The sequence below is a fragment of the Phoca vitulina genome, unplaced genomic scaffold (genome assembly GCF_004348235.1).
Source record: "Phoca vitulina isolate PV1807 unplaced genomic scaffold, GSC_HSeal_1.0 scaffold43, whole genome shotgun sequence".
NCBI lineage: Eukaryota > Metazoa > Chordata > Mammalia > Carnivora > Phocidae > Phoca > Phoca vitulina.
The window spans coordinates 7,049,488-7,066,937 of record NW_022589746.1 but is presented as its reverse complement, the minus strand read 5'-3'; the positions used below and the strand labels follow the sequence as shown (position 1 = coordinate 7,066,937).

The 17,450-nt window shown below is 47.3% G+C and overlaps 1 protein-coding gene across 2 annotated transcripts in view; it reads right to left on the bottom strand.

Moving 5' to 3' along the window:
• The window catches only part of ACTN2 (actinin alpha 2), a 69,357-nt gene that overhangs the window by 9,425 nt on the left and 42,482 nt on the right, over positions 1 to 17,450 (bottom strand). For both annotated transcript variants that reach the window (XM_032430291.1, XM_032430293.1), the window contains exons 9-17: positions 16,943 to 17,035; positions 14,957 to 15,187; positions 12,123 to 12,270; positions 10,213 to 10,363; positions 7,375 to 7,483; positions 5,810 to 5,950; positions 4,123 to 4,305; positions 1,327 to 1,461; positions 57 to 236 (exon numbers count right to left, since the gene is read on the bottom strand). In XM_032430291.1, the coding sequence (XP_032286182.1) occupies positions 57 to 236; positions 1,327 to 1,461; positions 4,123 to 4,305; positions 5,810 to 5,950; positions 7,375 to 7,483; positions 10,213 to 10,363; positions 12,123 to 12,270; positions 14,957 to 15,187; positions 16,943 to 17,035 (1,371 nt within the window). The remainder of the gene's footprint in view (positions 1 to 56; positions 237 to 1,326; positions 1,462 to 4,122; positions 4,306 to 5,809; positions 5,951 to 7,374; positions 7,484 to 10,212; positions 10,364 to 12,122; positions 12,271 to 14,956; positions 15,188 to 16,942; positions 17,036 to 17,450) is intronic.

Sequence of the window (17,450 nt, the reverse complement as noted above, 5' to 3'; positions counted from 1 at the left end):
GGAGGTGAAATGGTCACAACCGGAAGCAAAGCCACCCAGCCCGTGGGGCGCTGTACCTCCATGGTGTAATTGGTGTGCTTGTTGTCAAAGACCAGGGCCTCCTGGATGAGCTGATGGTCTCCCTCCAGCTTGTCGATGTTGTTCTTATAGTTGATGATGTTGTGCTCATACTGCTTCAGCTGATTCATCTGGTCTTCCAGGGCCCCCGTGATCTGGATGGAGCTGCGGGCAATCTCCTGACAGAGGCAAGAAGAGGGAGGCAAACCGGTGAGTCGGCCTCAGATGCTACGCTGGGGCTCGGCAGCCGCCAGAGTGCCCCGATTTTATCCTGTGAGGTGGGAGATGGCAGTCCCAGAGCGTGACAGCAGCTTGGCGGGGTGGGGGTGTGGGGGGGGGGGGGCATCAACCAAGATCCAAAACAGCAAAGGAGGAAGAGTGGTTAAGAGAAGAGTTATTTCTTCTTTGGCCGAAGATGGAAGCTTCCCTGCATCAGAGCTGCCCCGTTCTGGAGGAGGCTGGGGGACGTTCTGCAGGAAAGAAGCTGTCAGACAGATTTAAGAGCACTGGAGGGTCAAAAGAATTTCCTGTATTTTTACAGGTTCTCCCTTTAGGAGAAAAGGTAACATTTTATCACCAAAAGGGAGGTTGGGAGAAACACAAGAAGGGCAAATATATGTCTCTTGGCTGCTCTTAGTGATAAAATGAACCCAGAAATCAGTGTCATTCCAAGATCACTTTTCTTTAAATGTTCTGAAAATGCAAAGCATTTGTGACTCTTCACATGTCCTCCTTAGGGACAGAGGGTTTAAAATCTAGGTCCTGGGCGCCTGGGTGGCTCAGTTGGTTAAGCGACTGCCTTCGGCTCAGGTCATGATCCTGGAGTCCCAGGATCGAGTCCCGCATCAGGCTCCCTGCTCGGCGGGGAGTCTGCTTCTCCCTCTCCCACTCCCCCCTCTTGTGCTCTCTCTCTCACTCTCTCTCTCAAATAAATAAATAAAATCTTTAAAAAAAAAAAAAAAATCTAGGTCCTACAGAGGCTGAACACCCAAGAAAGAGCCCTGACATCCTTTTTAATGACAAAGTGAACAGATGGCAGCAAGAACAGCCTCGGCCCCCTTTTTAGCGGGCCCCCCCACGCACTGCACCGATGCCCACAGGCTACACGAGCTCGGGGGCCCAAAGGAGTAAAGCCCGGCGTGACACGAAGGGCCCTCACAGCACTGAGCGGGGCGACCAGGACAGAAACAGAAGAGGTGTCATTGTTGGGTCAACGCAGGGACTAATTTCAAGGGTTGCAAGAAGCTCTTTGGAAGGGCACCGCCCTACCTCCATCTTGTTCTGGATCCACGGCCCAATGGCATTGGCCTGTGCAGCAAACTGACGCCGCAGACGCTCATTGGCGTGCTGGCGGGCTAGCTCCTCCTGCAGGGACTGATCCCGGATGGGCACGAGCTGCTTCACCTGTCAGGGACCAAGGGCAACAGGGATTAGAGGTCAGCTTGCATCCAATAGCAGTGACCAAGATATGTGCCAACAGTCCAAAGTGTCGGGGTGGGAACAGAGGGAGGGTGGGGAGGAAGGAGAAGAGGGGAAGAGGGAGAAAGAGGAAGGGGATGTAGGGAGAGGAGGGGGGGAGCGGGCGCCCCTACTACAGGAACTAAGGGAGAGCTGGGTCTAGTCTTGGTGGCCAACCAGCGGAAAGACTGGGTGTGTCTGCATTAGGGACCTGGATGTCCCTGCAGCCAGGGGGTGGGGGTGGGGTGGGAGGGATGGGGGGGATGGGGAGGTGTTTCAGGGGCCTGGTCCAAAGCGCAGAGGATTTGTGAACTTGAAGGAGGCAGAGCTGACAGCTTTATTTTCACGATCTCTAACTGAAAGTTAGCATTTCCTTCGATTATGAAAGTGGGCAGCAAATCCACAGTCATATTTAGCCGTGCTGTGACTTGACCACAGTAGAAATCACAGTCTCATATAACATTAGTTATTGCCTGCTTCTCAAAATAGCATGCACACTCATCCCTGCTTCAAAATGATCAGATCTGCTGTTAGACCCTGCTTTTAAATGTGTCCGTGCAGAAGCACATCTGCTACCACATGGCAACTTTTTAAAAAACATTTTAATGGGGGCACCTAGGTGGCTCAGTCCATTAAGCGTCTGCCTTCGGCTCAGGTCATGGTCCCAGGGTCCTGGGATCGAGCCCCGCATCGGGCTCCTTGCTCAGCGGGAAGCCTGCTTCTCCCTCTCCCACTCCCCCTGCTTGTGTTCCCTCTCTCGCTGTGTCTCTGTCAAATAAATAAATAAAACCTTTAAAAAAAAAAAACATTTTAATGACTATATTTAACATCATTTGTTTCTGTTGCTACCTTAAATGTTTTTATGAATTTACAAATATAATTACCAGAAGGGATCCACAGGCTTGGAGGGATCCAAGACACAAAAAAGTTAAGGACCCTAGTTAGGCTCATGAGTTCAAGTCCTATCTAATGTGGGATCGCAGGAAAGCGTTGTACCAGCCTACGTCTTTCTTGTTCCATTTGTACCCGGTGATTTACATTTTCACGCCCTGCCTGAGTTCTCTTTGCGTCCACAGACAAAGGAACTATTTCAAACGTCTTTTTTGCGTTTTCTGCAAAACTGCTCCTACAGACATCACTGTTCATAATGTCCCGTTCACAAAATCCACGTGCCCGCTCTGCTCTTTAACTTCGGGCTGGGAGAAATGTTTGACCCACTTTAAGAAAGGACATATTTCCCGGGTGCCTGGGTGGCTCAGTTGGTTAAGTAACTGCCTTCGGCTCAGGTCATGATCCTGGAGTCCTGGGATCGAGTCCCACATCGGGCTCCCCGCTGAGCGGGGAGCCCGCTACTCCCTCTGACCCTCTCCCCTCTCATGCTGTTTCTCTGTCTCTCTCTCTTTCTCTCAAATAAATAAATAAAATCTTTAAAAAAAAAAAAAAAAAAGAAAGGACATATTTCCCTTTTCCTCAGGAGGACGACTTAGCTCAACATGTCTCCCTTTTCCATGATGGCTGTCAGAAGGCCCGAGCTAAATTTGAAGCTCAAACGCAGTCAGTCGGTCCTGTCTCTCAGATTCCCTCTCTCCTCCCCATACCCGGTCTGCTCCTCTTTTGCACTGTTGATAACTGCACAATCGTTGCACGTGTGTTTTCATAGCAAGCCACCTCAAATCCACCTGGTGAACTTATTCCTGGGAGGCTCTGTAGTAGCATACGGAGATGACTGTGCTATAATTTAAACCATGAAAATAATTTTTTAAGAACAAGACAAAAAGGCTCAAATGATCCCATGTGGACTATAATTAAACCTGTGGACAGTTTCCCAAAATCTAAAAGGCAGCAAGTCAGCAGGAGTACTTGAGTTCCCCAGTTTTCTAGGCGATTTTTCTGCATTTAAAATTCACACACATTTGGGAAGTGTCTATCCCATATTCTAAAAATTATTTAATGAAGTACGTACTATAGGCAGGCTTGAGCGCACCAAATTTTCAGTGGGGGCTTTAAAAATAGTTTCCCTTATGGTATTAGTCTCATAACCTATACTGATTTTGCCAACATTTTGTAAGATCTTCCTTAAGGAAAAACATTTCTAACTTTCTCTCCTTACAAATCAGAGGCTGCCCAATGGCATTTAAGAGTCTAACATATTTCATTTGTTAAAAACGAGACAACAGGCCCCAAATGGAGTCACTTAGGCTAAGCCCCACATCACCAACCCAAGACTCAATTCCAGTTTCTGCTTGCCCAGGAATGGAATCTTAAACAGTCAATAGCCTGATCAGCACTACTAGGTCATCTGCCTGACAGACCCCTGAAGGAACATAGCCTCGCAATAACCAACCGGCTTTTTTTGCCTGGTATAACTTCTCTGTTCCCGCTTCCCTCTGCCCATAAAAGTCTTGCATTTTGTACAGTGCCTCAGAGCTCCTTTCTATCTGCTAGATGGGATGTTTGCATGATTCAAACACTGTGAAATCTGGGGTGAACGAAAACCCCGACCGTCATGCAAATCAGTCACTCTTGTTCCCCAAGTATTTACCTCTTCCCTCAACCGTGGCTTCAGGAATGCCCACCTTGTCCCACATCCGGTCCTCAGTCACCCACCTTGTCCCACTTGGCCCGGAGCTCATCCATGGTGACAGTGCTGTAGGGATTGCTGGAGCTGATTCTGATGTTGTAGCTCTGGATCACCTTCTCCACCTCGTTCTGGATGGCCATGATGGACTGCCGCTCACCGTCCGCCTCCGGCAGCGTTGCCTTGAACTGCTCGTGGGCAGTGATCAGACTCTAACCCAGGGACAGAAGTGGGGAGAACTTTACTGTCGTGTGAATTTTACAGGCTTCGCTGTTCCTTCTGCACACGTGTGAATGCCTTTTATGAAGGCAGGAATCTCTGCAGGGAAAACAAATTCTGGATGTTTTCATAAAGCTATTTGCTGCACCAAAGTCAGGTTCCTTGAAAATGGAAAAGAAGATAACCGTGATGACTAATTGATGCCTATGAATCCAAAGTCTTCAAAAAAAACAAAAAAACAAAAATAAACCTGTTTTCTTTTTTTAAAAAATGTTTGTTTTCATAATTTTTGATCCCCAGTTACTGTTTTGGTCTTACTCTCCATCGACAAACAGAACTTAGCTGCCATATTTGCTGCCTTTATACTTAAAGACCACCAGGAAATACAGCCCTACTTCTCAAAAAGAAAAGGCCACAAAAAAACAACTCTTTCCCCCTAAGGCTTTAAAATCCCATTTATCAAACCTATCCTTTGGCCCTAACGCATAAGACAGTGGCCCCTTTGTTCTGCTGTGTGTAGATGCCACGTAAACCACCTCCCAGTGCCAAGCTAACAGTCATTTTAGACACTACAAGAGACTGGCTGCAATAGAGAGATCGACCTTTCACCAAACAAAGAAACTACATCATGCATCCGGTATGGCTTCCATGGCAAACTTAGATGTCTCACTTACTCCAAAAATAAATGATTTTAGGTTGCTAACCTGTGCTTAAGAATGCATGCAAATAAAAAAAAAAATGCAATGTTCAACAAAGTAATTTCTTTCCCCCTACACCCAGGTGCAAACCCTTCTAGAATATTCCTTGGCAGGGAGGTGTGGATTCAAATTCCTTTATATTTGGAACCTTCAGCATTCCTTCATATTTGGATTCTTTTTGATGATTTACCTATTTTACAGAAAGAAGAATTTAGAAGTATTTTCCCTTAATATTCCATTGTACATCAAATTCATTGTACACTGGTCTCTCAATAGACTGGGTCCTGGCTCTTTGAGAGTAACCCTCCTCCCTAACGCGACTACTTATAGAAGTCTTACTCACAACTTTGAAGTTCTGGAAGAAATCAGAAGCAGAACATTTTGGTTTGTGGGAGACAGGAGGTGCTGCTTTGTGGTTTCTTATGCTTTAGGAACCAGCAAAACTATATAGATCTTAACAAACAGTAATATGCATATATTTGCAAAGTACTTAACTCAGCAGCCAATAAACTCATACCTTCCCACGAATACCTCCCAAGAGCGTAGATGTCTATGTTGCCCAATGATTCCATGGTATTTTTTAAAGAACAGGTCCCTTTAGATGTATTCACCATTGTCTGATGGATGTTAATTTTTCAGTTGCAGCAAAGAGAAGTATACACGTTTTTAAGATAAGGGTCAAAGGGTAATTTGGGCTTCCTAGCTACATTTTTTTAGTAAAAAACAAAAGAATTCTACATTTTTAAAATTACAATTCATCTCTAGTGCAGTACGAGCACGAAGCTGGGGGTTCAGTTACCTGGATTTCCTCAATGCTGTGGACAATGAACATGTCTTGTAGGTCCTCCATGGCACCTTCCATCCAATTGTTGAAAGGAGCCGCTCTCTTGGCAAACTCCAAGTGAAGCTGATCAATGGTTTCTAGCAATTTCTCAGTTCTCTGGAGGTAAGTTAAATAGAAGTGTTATCACGGATGAATAAAAAAATTCTCTCCGAAGACAAACAATCAACCTATTATCTGACATTGTGTTAATCACAATGCGCTCATCACTAGCATGTGTATACACAAGATCAGCCAGTGTTCATGATTAGACTGAGCCCAGCAGGTCCCTCAAGTGGCTTCTGAATCAAAAAAGGATTTAATAACATCCACAGTAGCCTTGTTTTCAAAGGAGAGTCCTCTGCTCCATGCTACTTTTCTGAAAACTGAGAATCCGTAGGGGGGATATAGTAACTTGCTTTCGGCTAACATAGTACCTTTAATGTTAGCTCTGATGCCCTAACTACGCTAGGTAACAACACTCAACACACCGTCCTCACTTTATAGACAACAGTGTGCAGAGAAGATGCACGCCTTTCTCAGAATTCACCTACCTAAGTGAAGACACAGAACTACAGTTTAATGTTCTCAAATCCTCATTCAGGATCTAACACAGAGCTCCTCTCGGCCTTTCTGGCCACATGGAAGCAGATGGCTTCGAGCCACAGAAAACACTGTACTTGTTTCATGGGGCAGAGATGCTGGGGGCAGACAGGGAAAGCACCCCCTATCTATAAGTCTTCCGTCCTTACTCATTTTTTTTCTCCTGTTCTAAAGTGTTTGTGGCGGGGGCAGTCTCTGTTTCATGCATGGTCCTTTATCTCTCACTTCCTTTCTTTAGGAGACTATGTAACAGCCGTTTGGCATCTAGGAAGCTGGATGTCATGTATTTTAAAAGTGAAAAGACTCAGAAAACTGGCCATTGCCTCCTTCCTTCGCATTATAGGAGTCTTCCATGGTGAGAGACAACGGGGACAGCTAAATACCATCCACTTTCTGCTGCTTATCCAAGTTTTATACTTGACTAAGGCCAAGTTCATCCTGGATCTTTTCATATCCCTTTTTCTTTCAACGTTTGCTGCCATTTTGCGTTTGCCTGGCAACACGTGAAGTTCTTCCTGATTCCCCAAGTCAATATACTCTTTATAGAGGGCCCTTTGGGAATTCACTGTAATCACTACCTGATACAAAATGGGTTTATACCCTAATCTTATTAGCTCTGGATTTCTTTTTTTTTTAATTCAAAAGTATGCATCACTGAAAAAAAAAAAGCATGCTTCACTGAAAAAAAAAAAAAAAAAGCACGCTTCCCCACTCTATGGATAAATTATGGGACAAAACTACCAACTTTGCATTTCACGCTTTATCCTATTTTTCACATTCTCTGTGGCAGCTCCTTTCACGAGACAACCTGTTTTGTTTTAGACGCGGCATGCCACAGAAAAACAGGGAAGATTAGTAACAAGGACTTCATTCAAGAGCCTCTGTGAAAAGATCTCATGTCAACAGGTGGCTGACGGGATGTCAGGTCACCAGGGCTTCACCTCCAGGGCCTCCCTCCTCTTCTGAGTAAGCGTTCCCAGTCTGTCCCACTGGTCACAGATCTTCTGACACCGATCGTTGATGTTCACGGCGTCGTGATAGTCCAGTTCACTGGGGGAAGTGAAAATGAAGATGAACTCTCCCTGATGTTATGAGGAAAACAGACAGGGGCTCAAAATAAACTGATTTTTTTTTTTTTTAAAGATCTGACAGAAAAATGGCAGGGTATTTCAGGGTTTTGTCAACTGTCACCAAGGCAAACATGATCATTAGTCTTTGACAGATTCCAGGAAGAATGAGTAAAACTCTTGCTGGTCCAACAGTTTTCTACACAGACAGAAATGCTGTCTCCTCAGTGCCCCAAGCTGACTTCAATCTGGCCCAGCCCCAGAGTATTATTTTTAAGTGGCAGTATACCTGTAAACAAAGCCAACCACCTGACCTGGAGGACAGTCCTGTGGGCCGCCTGAAGCCACAGTGACTGGGACAGCAAAGTGAGTCAAGGGGGAGGGAAGTGTCAGCTTGCACCCCCTTGTGTCCTTGGTTCCCCTCAAAAGGCACTGGGCTTCAGGGCTGGGGTGGAGTGCCACGTCCAGAAAGGATGCTGTGGCTTCATCTAGCACTGCAGGGACCTTGAAAAACTAGCAGACCAGAGAGCCCTTCCTCTTCTGGACAGAACTTCTGACTTGTCTAATGCCCCTGGTGTGACAGCAAGAACAACATGGTTTCTTACAAAGTAACCCCTCTTCCCCACCAGCCCAGTCTATGCATCCTACTGTGGTCTTTGTAAGGTGAATTTAGCATTCAAACAAATTCCCAACTAGAAGGTTCACCTCATATCTCTGGGGATAAAAAGTTAAGATGAAAGCAAGACTCACAGACGTTTAAAGACACCTTTAGGAGAGACTTCTTTGCAAACAGTCCAAGGCAAACTTTAAGGAACCCCCTTACCCCCATCCCGCCCACCCACCCATCCTACTAAATCCATTTCCCTGAGGCTTAAGTTTATTTCTTTCTTCTTTCGACTTTAAATTAAGACAATGGTTGCCCACCACGTGCTTTTCTTTTCCTCTTAAATAATATTAACTTGTCCGGTCCCGAATATTATTGCTTCTGCTACTGAATAAAGGGCACACTCCGTGGTTGTGAGCTGAGGGTTCTTGCAGGGGGTAAAGCCTGTTCAGCTTACAAGCAGCTTTCTACATACATATAACCCTTCATGCAGCTGAGATGTACTTAGCTTCTTGGGCTCTTTGCTATACCCCGCAAAAAACAAAACATACCAGCCATCTGCACAGCCTTGAATACAAAGTCAAAAAGGCTATGGCTCTTCAAAATGCAAATATCACGGAGAATAAAGACTTCAAGAATAAAAACCACCACCTGAGATCCTTCTTTGGATCCACAATGGAGACACCAATGCTCACTTCCCCATCATTACCTTTAGGGGTATATCCATTTCTCATTTTTCTAATTCATAGAAAGGTCACACAAAGAGTTCTACAAATACCTGCTCTCAAGGAGTGAGGGTTTGCATAACTGTACATACTGGTTTTTCTGCACTTTGAGAGCTGCACGAGCACTTTGATTTATTACTTTAGGAAAGGTAAAAAGGACAAGGAAGGAATACATTGAGATGAACGCAGATTTAAATTTTGTATGTGGTGCCTCCTTGGACAGTGTGAAGAAATTGACACTGGGGATACCAGGAAGAATAATACAAAATTACTCCTTAAATTTTATGGGCAACACTTAAAACCATTCCGAATTACTCACGGGAGAAGTTATAGAGCATTAAATAGCGTGAGTTTCTTTCCTCCCTTATTTTAATTGCAATTGTTAACAAGTAGCCAGACACCCAACATTCAAGAAGCATGCTCTTGTAAAGACCACAAATCTAGGGTATAATCTAGTGTACAAATTGGATTCTGAAGATCACAAATGAGTAAGAGTTTATTTACCAAGGCAAAAAAATAACAGGATACTCTTAAAAGAGGCCGTTATCTGTTAGTTCACGAGTTTGCTCTAGTCAAAAGTGAGAATGTGAAAGTTTTAAACTTTAACATAGGAAAATAAATGTTTATTATATGTTTTTAAAACTTATTTTGTGACAGTTATCTTTATGTAATTTTGGCTCTGAAACTTCTGCAGGTATGTCTATGATTACAATGAGGGGGAAGGGAGTTGGGAATGACATCCGGTACTTATCCAAAGGGGGCAAGGGTCTTTAAAAAGAGGCTTCGAGAGACTGCAGGGAGGTGTCTCCCCACAGGTGGGCCAGAGCCAGAGGCTGCACCCCACAACAAGTGGGACCTGAGAACTCCCCCTGGGGCTTACACCAGCCTGGACTCAATCCATGTTGGTCCCTCCCATAAAATAGAAAGCACGCAAATGAAATAGCACATATTTGATGACCCAGAAAAAGTGGGGCCATGGTGTCTCCTCCCCCGAGGTAAGGCAGGCATTTCTGTTTGGTGTGTGGATGTCCTGCACCCCGGCCTAGGAGAGGTGGCCTTTCCAAGCTGGACCTGGCGTGACACGCTCACTTCTCACCCTCTTGGAAGCAGAGCTGCCTGGGGTGGGGCTGCGGGGTGCTTGTGGATGGGAGGGCACGGGGATCCTAGCCCATCCAGAGAAGCAAAGCTGAAGTCTGTCGAGCTGCTTAGAAACACAGAAGCCTCCAGCTTGGTTCTCCATAAACTGAGTATGGAAACTGCCCTGGAAATGCTCTGGGAAGCTCTCAGGGGATTCCTTCCATTGTACCGCGGCCCGTGGGCTCGGCGGGCAGAGCTGTGCGGCTGCATGGGAGCACCTGGGCCTGCGAACCCAACAGCACGTACTTGAGTTCCTGCGCGATGGCCGCTATCTGCTCCACGCGGTCCTGGTGCGCCGCCAGGTCGCTCTCAAAGGCCTCGTGTTTCCGCAGCAGGGCCCGGACCTCGGTAAGAGAAGCCGACTCGTAGTCCTTCTGCAGCAAGATCTGTTCTTTGCCTGCAAGGGTTGCAGAAGGGAATACGAACACTCTGATGGCCCACATCAGCTTCCTGGCACTTGCAAAGTTCTCGGTGATGCTTATGATTCCAAAGAACCAGGAGAAGGGGGTAAACACGGTGGTGCTGTTATCAGTTTCCGGGCTGTAACTGTGCTAACGTTGCCTGAGTCCCTCTGTGTTCTAAAAGCTTGTGTCCAGGGCGCCTGGGTGGCTCAGTCGGTTAAGCATCTGCCTTCGGCTCAAGTCATGATCCCAGGGTCCTGGGATTGAGCCCCGCCTCAGGCTCCCCGCTCGGCAGGAAGCCTGCTTCTCCCTCTCCCACTCCCCCTGCTTGTGTTCCCTCTCTCTCTCTGACAAATAAATAAATAAAATCTTAAAAAAATAAAAATAAAAGCTCGTGTCGACACATAAAGGGGGGAAGCATGCTGAGTCCAGGTGAAATAACAGATCTGCATTCTGCATAATCCTGAGTAACAAGTATCTGATTTTCCAGTGTGTGATGCTCAGTTAATAATTATTAGTTCACAAGAATTACCTGGGATAGTTAGACAAGACACTTGTACTCTACCAGGCTGCCCTCAGTTGAACCTTGACCCCAAACCTTTTTGTTGGAAAGCTTTATTTTCTGTGGTTAAATACAGGCTGTGGTTTTTTTCCTGACAATACTAGAAGTTTCTCTCTCTGAACCTCCACCTATTTCCCCACAAATATTTCTTAAATCAAGCAACTGCTGTGGTTGTAGATGGACTCACGTTTATTCCCTGGTTGATGACCTTTAGACTTTAATTCTATAAAGCTTGAAATGGAAGGCAAATTTTCACACATTTAACAACGACAACACAGCACTTCCTATGCGCCAGATACGGATTTAAAAACTTTATATTGTGAACTCATTAAATCTTCATCAAAAGCCTCTGTTGGAGGTATTATTGGTATTCCACTTTGAAGAGGACACTGAGGCACTGAGAGATTAGGAGCTCATCCAAAGCGCATAGCTAGAAGTGTCAGAGCTGGGACTCCAACCTCCCTGGCTCCAGGCCCATGCCTCTCACCCTCTTGCTGGGCAACATCAACAATCAGACAACACCAAAGCAAAAGGGAACCAAAGGATGAGGGGAACGTCTCTGACCTTTCTCAAAATAGATGATGTGATGGGGAGAATGTTATGTTCCTCTACCTCAGCAAAGAGCAGACAGCCAAAAAAAAAATCATATATATATATATGATCATAGTATCATGGCTATGGAAAGAGATATGTTTGCAAGGACTGAAAGTAGATGAATCTAAGTGAAATAAGGAAGCTAAGACTGTAGAAAATGGTCCCTTGCATTCCTCCTTCCAAGCAGATTTTCTCCATGGGAAATTCTGTTGCTTCACGGCATGTAATAAACATGCTAGCAGCAGAAGCTAGCTTCTGGGCCCGGGCTGTCTGACCGACAGGGAATAAACAGATCCTTGTGGATCGAATGGAACAAAAGTGGGGGAAGACAGAGGGAGGCCAAGACTTATGTAAGTAAGTGTGGGAAGAATGCATTTCGAGTGCCATTTTGTGAAAAAGTACATTATCTGCTCCGCTAGAAAAGAAGTCTCCCCACCCACCTCCTGAAGAAACCCAGGACTGGGACAGCGGTGTGGAGAGGGGCGGGGACACCTTCCCACAGGGTCACTGACGGGGTGTGTAGAGGCCGCACACTGTGGCTCTGCCCACAGCTCAACCTGGATTTTCCGGGAACCCAACCCCAGGCTACTTGCACTTGCCGTAAGCCCACGTCTCGTGCGTCGAAGCCTTCTGCCTGAACTTCTCCGCTAGGTGCTCCACGCGCTCCAGCCTCCGTATCTCGTTCAGCAGCCACTCCTCGTAGCCCTTCTCCGCCTGCTCTAGCCTCTGCCAGGCACCGGCAATGTCCTGGGGGCATTCAAGGACAAGCAAAGGCAGGTTTGTTAACCTGTGGCCCGGCTTTTCTACAAATCCCCTCTCTGCCACAAGTCTGACCGGTTTTCTTTTGTGTTTTCTTCTCCTTGCTTCCCCCTCGTCCAGCCCCCAAATAACCATTCTGCTGTTTTGGCTTTCAAAGGTTTTACTTACCGCCCGGCCTTTTTTAAAACTAACATGGTTGTTCTCACCAGCCAATAAATGCCTGATACTTGTCCAGATGTGGACAAAGGCTTACAGGGCTTTAATTTTCTGGCTTGAAAAGGACGACGCCTCTAAGTGACTCAATTCAAATCAGACTGGGCTCAACCAGCCAGCCCGCCATCAACAACCATTTCCTGGACGCTAGCAAGAGAATTTTATAGAAGAATAAATGACACCTATAAGGTTCCCTGCCCCTGAGTAGCTTGCATGACTGCTGGGGGAGAAAGGAGAAATAAGTACAGTTGACCTTGAACAACACGGGGCTTAGGAGCGCCAACCTCCCGCACAGATGAAAGTCAACGTACAAACTCTGACTCCCCCAAAACTTAACTACTAACAGCCTACTATTGACCAGAGGCCTCACCAGTAACGTAGACAGTTGATTAACACATTTTGTATGTCATATGTGTTATATACCGTATTCTCACACTAAAGAAAATGTTATTAAGAAAATCAAAAGGAAAATACATCTACAGTACTGTCCTGTATTTATTGAAAAAAAACCCATGTGTAAGTGGACCCGTGCAGTTCAAATTCGTGCTGTTTGAGGGTCAACTATGATTAAACAAGGTCACTGCAGAGAGTGATTGGCTCTGAGGTAAAAACTAAACGCGGTCAGGTGATGCTGAGAGCCCAGTGTGGGGGGTTCCTTCAGGTTGGTCACTTGGAGAAGACGCGTCTGAGGAGATGGCATGTGAGCCGAGTACCTCAGTGACAGAAAAACCCAGTTACGTGAAGAGGTGGGAGTGAGCGCTGAGGCCTGAGGGGGACTGGTCCCATGTGTGGGGGGCAGGTGAGGCCACGCGGGAGTGGGGGGTGCAGCAGCAAAGACCCATCTGCAGGGAGTGGAGGGGGTCAGATCACATGGGATCCTCTAGGCCAGGTTCACGAATCTGGATCTTAGTCTAAATACTCTGGGAAGTCACGAGAGGGTTTTGAGAAGGGGAAACACACTCTGGTTTCCATTTTAAAAAGCGCCCAGCTGCGCCTGGGTGGCTCAGTTGGTTAAGCGACTGCCTTCGGCTCAGGTCATGATCCCGGAGTCCTGGGATCGAGTCCCACATCGGGCTCCCGGCTCAGTGGGGAGCCTGCTTCTCCCTCTGACCCTATCCCCTCTCATGCTGTTTCTCTCTCTCTCTCTCTCTCAAATAAATAAATAAATAAAATCTTTAAAAAAAATAAAAAATAAATAAAAAATAAAAAGAGCCCAGCTGCTGCTGTGGAGATAGTGAATTTTAGGGGCCAGTGAGAGGGGCATTGCGGGGTGCAAAGAGAGAGAGAGAGAGAGAGAGAGAGAGGTGGCTCAGCAGATAGCGATGGCCATGCAGGTGGAGCGCAGAGCACAGATTCAAGATAGAATCTGGATGCCAAGCCAACGGGACTGCTGAAGAACTGCACACAAGAAGGTGACGGAAAGGAAGAAGCCGGGATGCCACCTGGGCTTGGGGCGTCCGTAACTTAGGGATGGTGATGCCACTTGCTAAGACAAGCATGAAACAGAGGGCCTCGGGAATAGGTCGGGTCTGAAATGCTCTGAGACGTCCGCGCAGATACATGAACCTGGAACTGGGGGAAAAGTCCGAGCTGGAGATGCACAGCTGGGGAGGCACTGGCCTTCAGGTGGTGAGGAAAGCCACCAGCCCGGGGGAGATCCCCTGGGAGGTACGGGGCAGAGGGTCAGCACCATGCCCGGGAGAGGTCCTCCCACGGACTGGGGTGGCGGTGGGGGGCGAAGCTCTGCGCGTGTGTGGAAGGACTCTGTGGGGTGGGAAGGAAACGGTGAGGTCGAGAGTAGAAGGAGTTTCAAGGAGGCGGCGTGGTTAACGGCGTGGTTAAAAGGGTCAAAGTGGCAGAGAATATGGAAATGGGGCCTCTGAGCCCAACAGGAACGGTCTCTGGAGGGGACAAGCCAGGTGGCTGCAGGGTGAAGAGTAAAAGGAGTAAAGGAGCAGTGAGGGGCTAAGAAGGGTTGCCACCAGCGACTCCTGGAGGTTCTGCAAAAAGGGCAGCCGAGGGCCAGCACTGTGCTACGAGGAGCAGAGGAGGTGGCAAGGTTTGCGATTCTCGAGTCCCAGGTGCGGGTGCAAGTGACTCTGGAGAGCAAGGAAGCCAACCATGCGGGGAGGGAGACCCATGCAGCACCAGGCCCTGGAAATGTGACCGGGTCCTAAGCACAGGTTAGAGAGGGCACGTGATGCAGGTGCCAGAAGGTCCAGCGGGAAGACACGGCCAGGTCATGGGAGGGCAGGGGAGGCGGTAAAGGCCGCTCTGGGCGGGGCACCACCCCAGGAGCAACTGGGGCCAAGAACCGCACGCTGGTGGGGAAAAAACATCCCGAATGACGCGGTTACAGGGCCCACATCCTAACCATTCGCTGAAAGGACCTGTGGCCTTCTGGGCGGCCCGTCAGAGAGGAGGCTTCAGAAACAAACCGGGTCCGGGGGCAGGCACTCACCGACACCATCTTGCCCTCGGAGGGCATAAAGGCGGGCCGGTTGCTGATCCGCAGCTTGGTCTGCAGCGTGTTGAAGTTGATCTCCAGCTGACACTTCTCCTGCACCTTGGGCGGCTTGTGCTTGCGCCGGTAGTCCCGGAAGTCCTCCAGCTTCTTCTGCATGGCCTGCATGGTCTTCTCGGGGGTCCGGTTCTCCAGCCAGGGGATCGTGCGGCGAATCCATTCCAACAGCTGCTCCCAAAACACACAAATACTGCTGGAGACGCCAGCAAACCCCAGCCCCCCACCCCCAGGTGAGAAACAGAAGCACCTAACAATTGGAATGCATTCCACCGAATGTTCCCAAAATGACAGAGTATGAATAGAATACTCTGGACTGAAGGGAGAGGATAAAAAGGCATCTTTAAGCACATGCGCTGTGGCATGAATGAAAACTTCAGCGCCGCCCGCCCCCGACCCCACCCCATGGCCACTGGTGATCACCCCCACAGTCCCACATACAGGTCGAAAACTGAAAGTCAGCACGAGTCATGTTTCACAAGAATGTGACATTTACAGGAAACTCAGGGACTAGACATTAGCAGACAAATGCTGGATGGAGCTTTCAAATGAAAAACAAAAACCTGACATGGGATGGAAACTCAGAAAAGGACTGGGTTTAACTTAAAATGTAATTCTATTTCAAATAAGCTCAAATCTCATGAATCTATTGACCAGAAAGATACATTGTAAATCTGGGACTGACTCAATGCCAAGTTATATTTTAATTTATCATTTTGAGGAAATCCACATGATAGAAGTGAAAATGGTAGTGAATTCCTAAGAATGAAGTATATATGCCCCCTTCTCTCAAATTACGAGCAAGTTGAAAAGCCACTAATAATTGATACTCGTAATTACTTGGAAAATGACAGCAGGTAAGAATAAAAATTCGCTAAAATGGTGATACACCCACAGTCGAAGGGTTTGAGGAAGATAAATGAAGGACCAGGGAAGAAAAGGAAGGACAGAACTACTGTCTGTCCTTTGGTCCCGGTCGTGCCTCTACCCTGAAGCTGGTCCCTGGGTTAAACAATGCTGCCAAATCGAATTTTCCCATAGCAGCAATATGAAAACATAAACTCAATATCATCAGATCAGATTACTATTAACCACTCCTTTGGAAGACTTATTCCAAGTATCCTGACACTCTTCCCAGGACAGACCAAATATCAGGTAAATCAAGTCAGAGCAAAAATCATTTGGTCACAGACATGTGTCACTGTAACTGAGTTCAACCCAGAGAGGGTGTGGTGTGCCGCTCACTCAGCCCATCCCTTGACTGGGGGAAGCAACATGGCAGCAGTGATGAGACTGCTTTGTTGCTATTTATGCTCTAATCAGAACAGAAAGAAGAGCAACATGGAAAGTGCTATTCTAACCAAGAATCTGGCTGAAGAGCTGCAGAAGGCATCATGGACATTCATGCTCAAACACCTTGGATGGGGGACTCTGTCCTCCCCACATTTCCCTCTAGATATTCATAGACACGCACACAAGGCCGAGCCGTGTCTCACAACGGGCTGGGCCAGTGTCTGGGATGCTCAGTTGCTGCGTGGAGCAGGGCTTCTGAGTAACAGAGGGCACACTAGGTGAGTTGAGTAACCAATGAAGCAGGAAAAAAAAATTAGTAATGCGGTGTCCCCTGGGGGGTGTCCGACCCTGGCAGTGCAGAGCTGAGCATAGAGTCACATCCCACGTGTCTGCAAACATGCAAACTACCTCTATGCTTTGGGACAGTTGGGGAGCCCATTGTGATGACTTTTGTGCCAATCAGTATGTTGCTACAAGATGAGCAACCCCTGAGATCAAGTGGATTTTCCCACTTTGATTCTGTCCGAGACGAAAAATGCAAAGAAAGAAAACACTGACAGCCGGTGTGTCCCCCTCCATGCCTCTCCCTCTGGGTGGGAAGGGACAGGACTGCCGGGCACCCGCTTCCTTTACCTCACTTGCTAGCCTCTCATATTCTTCCATCAGCCTCTCATTCTCTTGATTCACAGCAAGAACCTTACATATCCTGTTAGCCGCTGTCTCGGCCTGTAAAACACAATAGGTAAACAGAACAGCTCCGTCGACAGGGATGCGCATGCACAAAACAGAACGTGGTGGGGCAGGAGAGGAAATGAGGAGATGGCGTGCTGATTCAAGGTTGGGGTGGAGGAAGACTGAGGGTATGGCTGTTGAACACCATGAGTCATTTCACACCTTGTTTTACACAGACTTACACGGCAGGCTGAATGTACTGTGGGGAATAATGGGGAGATACCATTAGTCTAAAACGCAAGCTTCGTAAAACATCAAGCAAGTTAGTGACAGAAATATACGGGTCAAGGAAGCCGAAATCCCCCGTCCCTGAATGTCCACATGAGCATTCTACTGACCTCATGACTATGGGGCCAGAACTCTCTAGATAGCATTAGCCTTTGGAAATCAAAGCAAAAAACTAACCGGG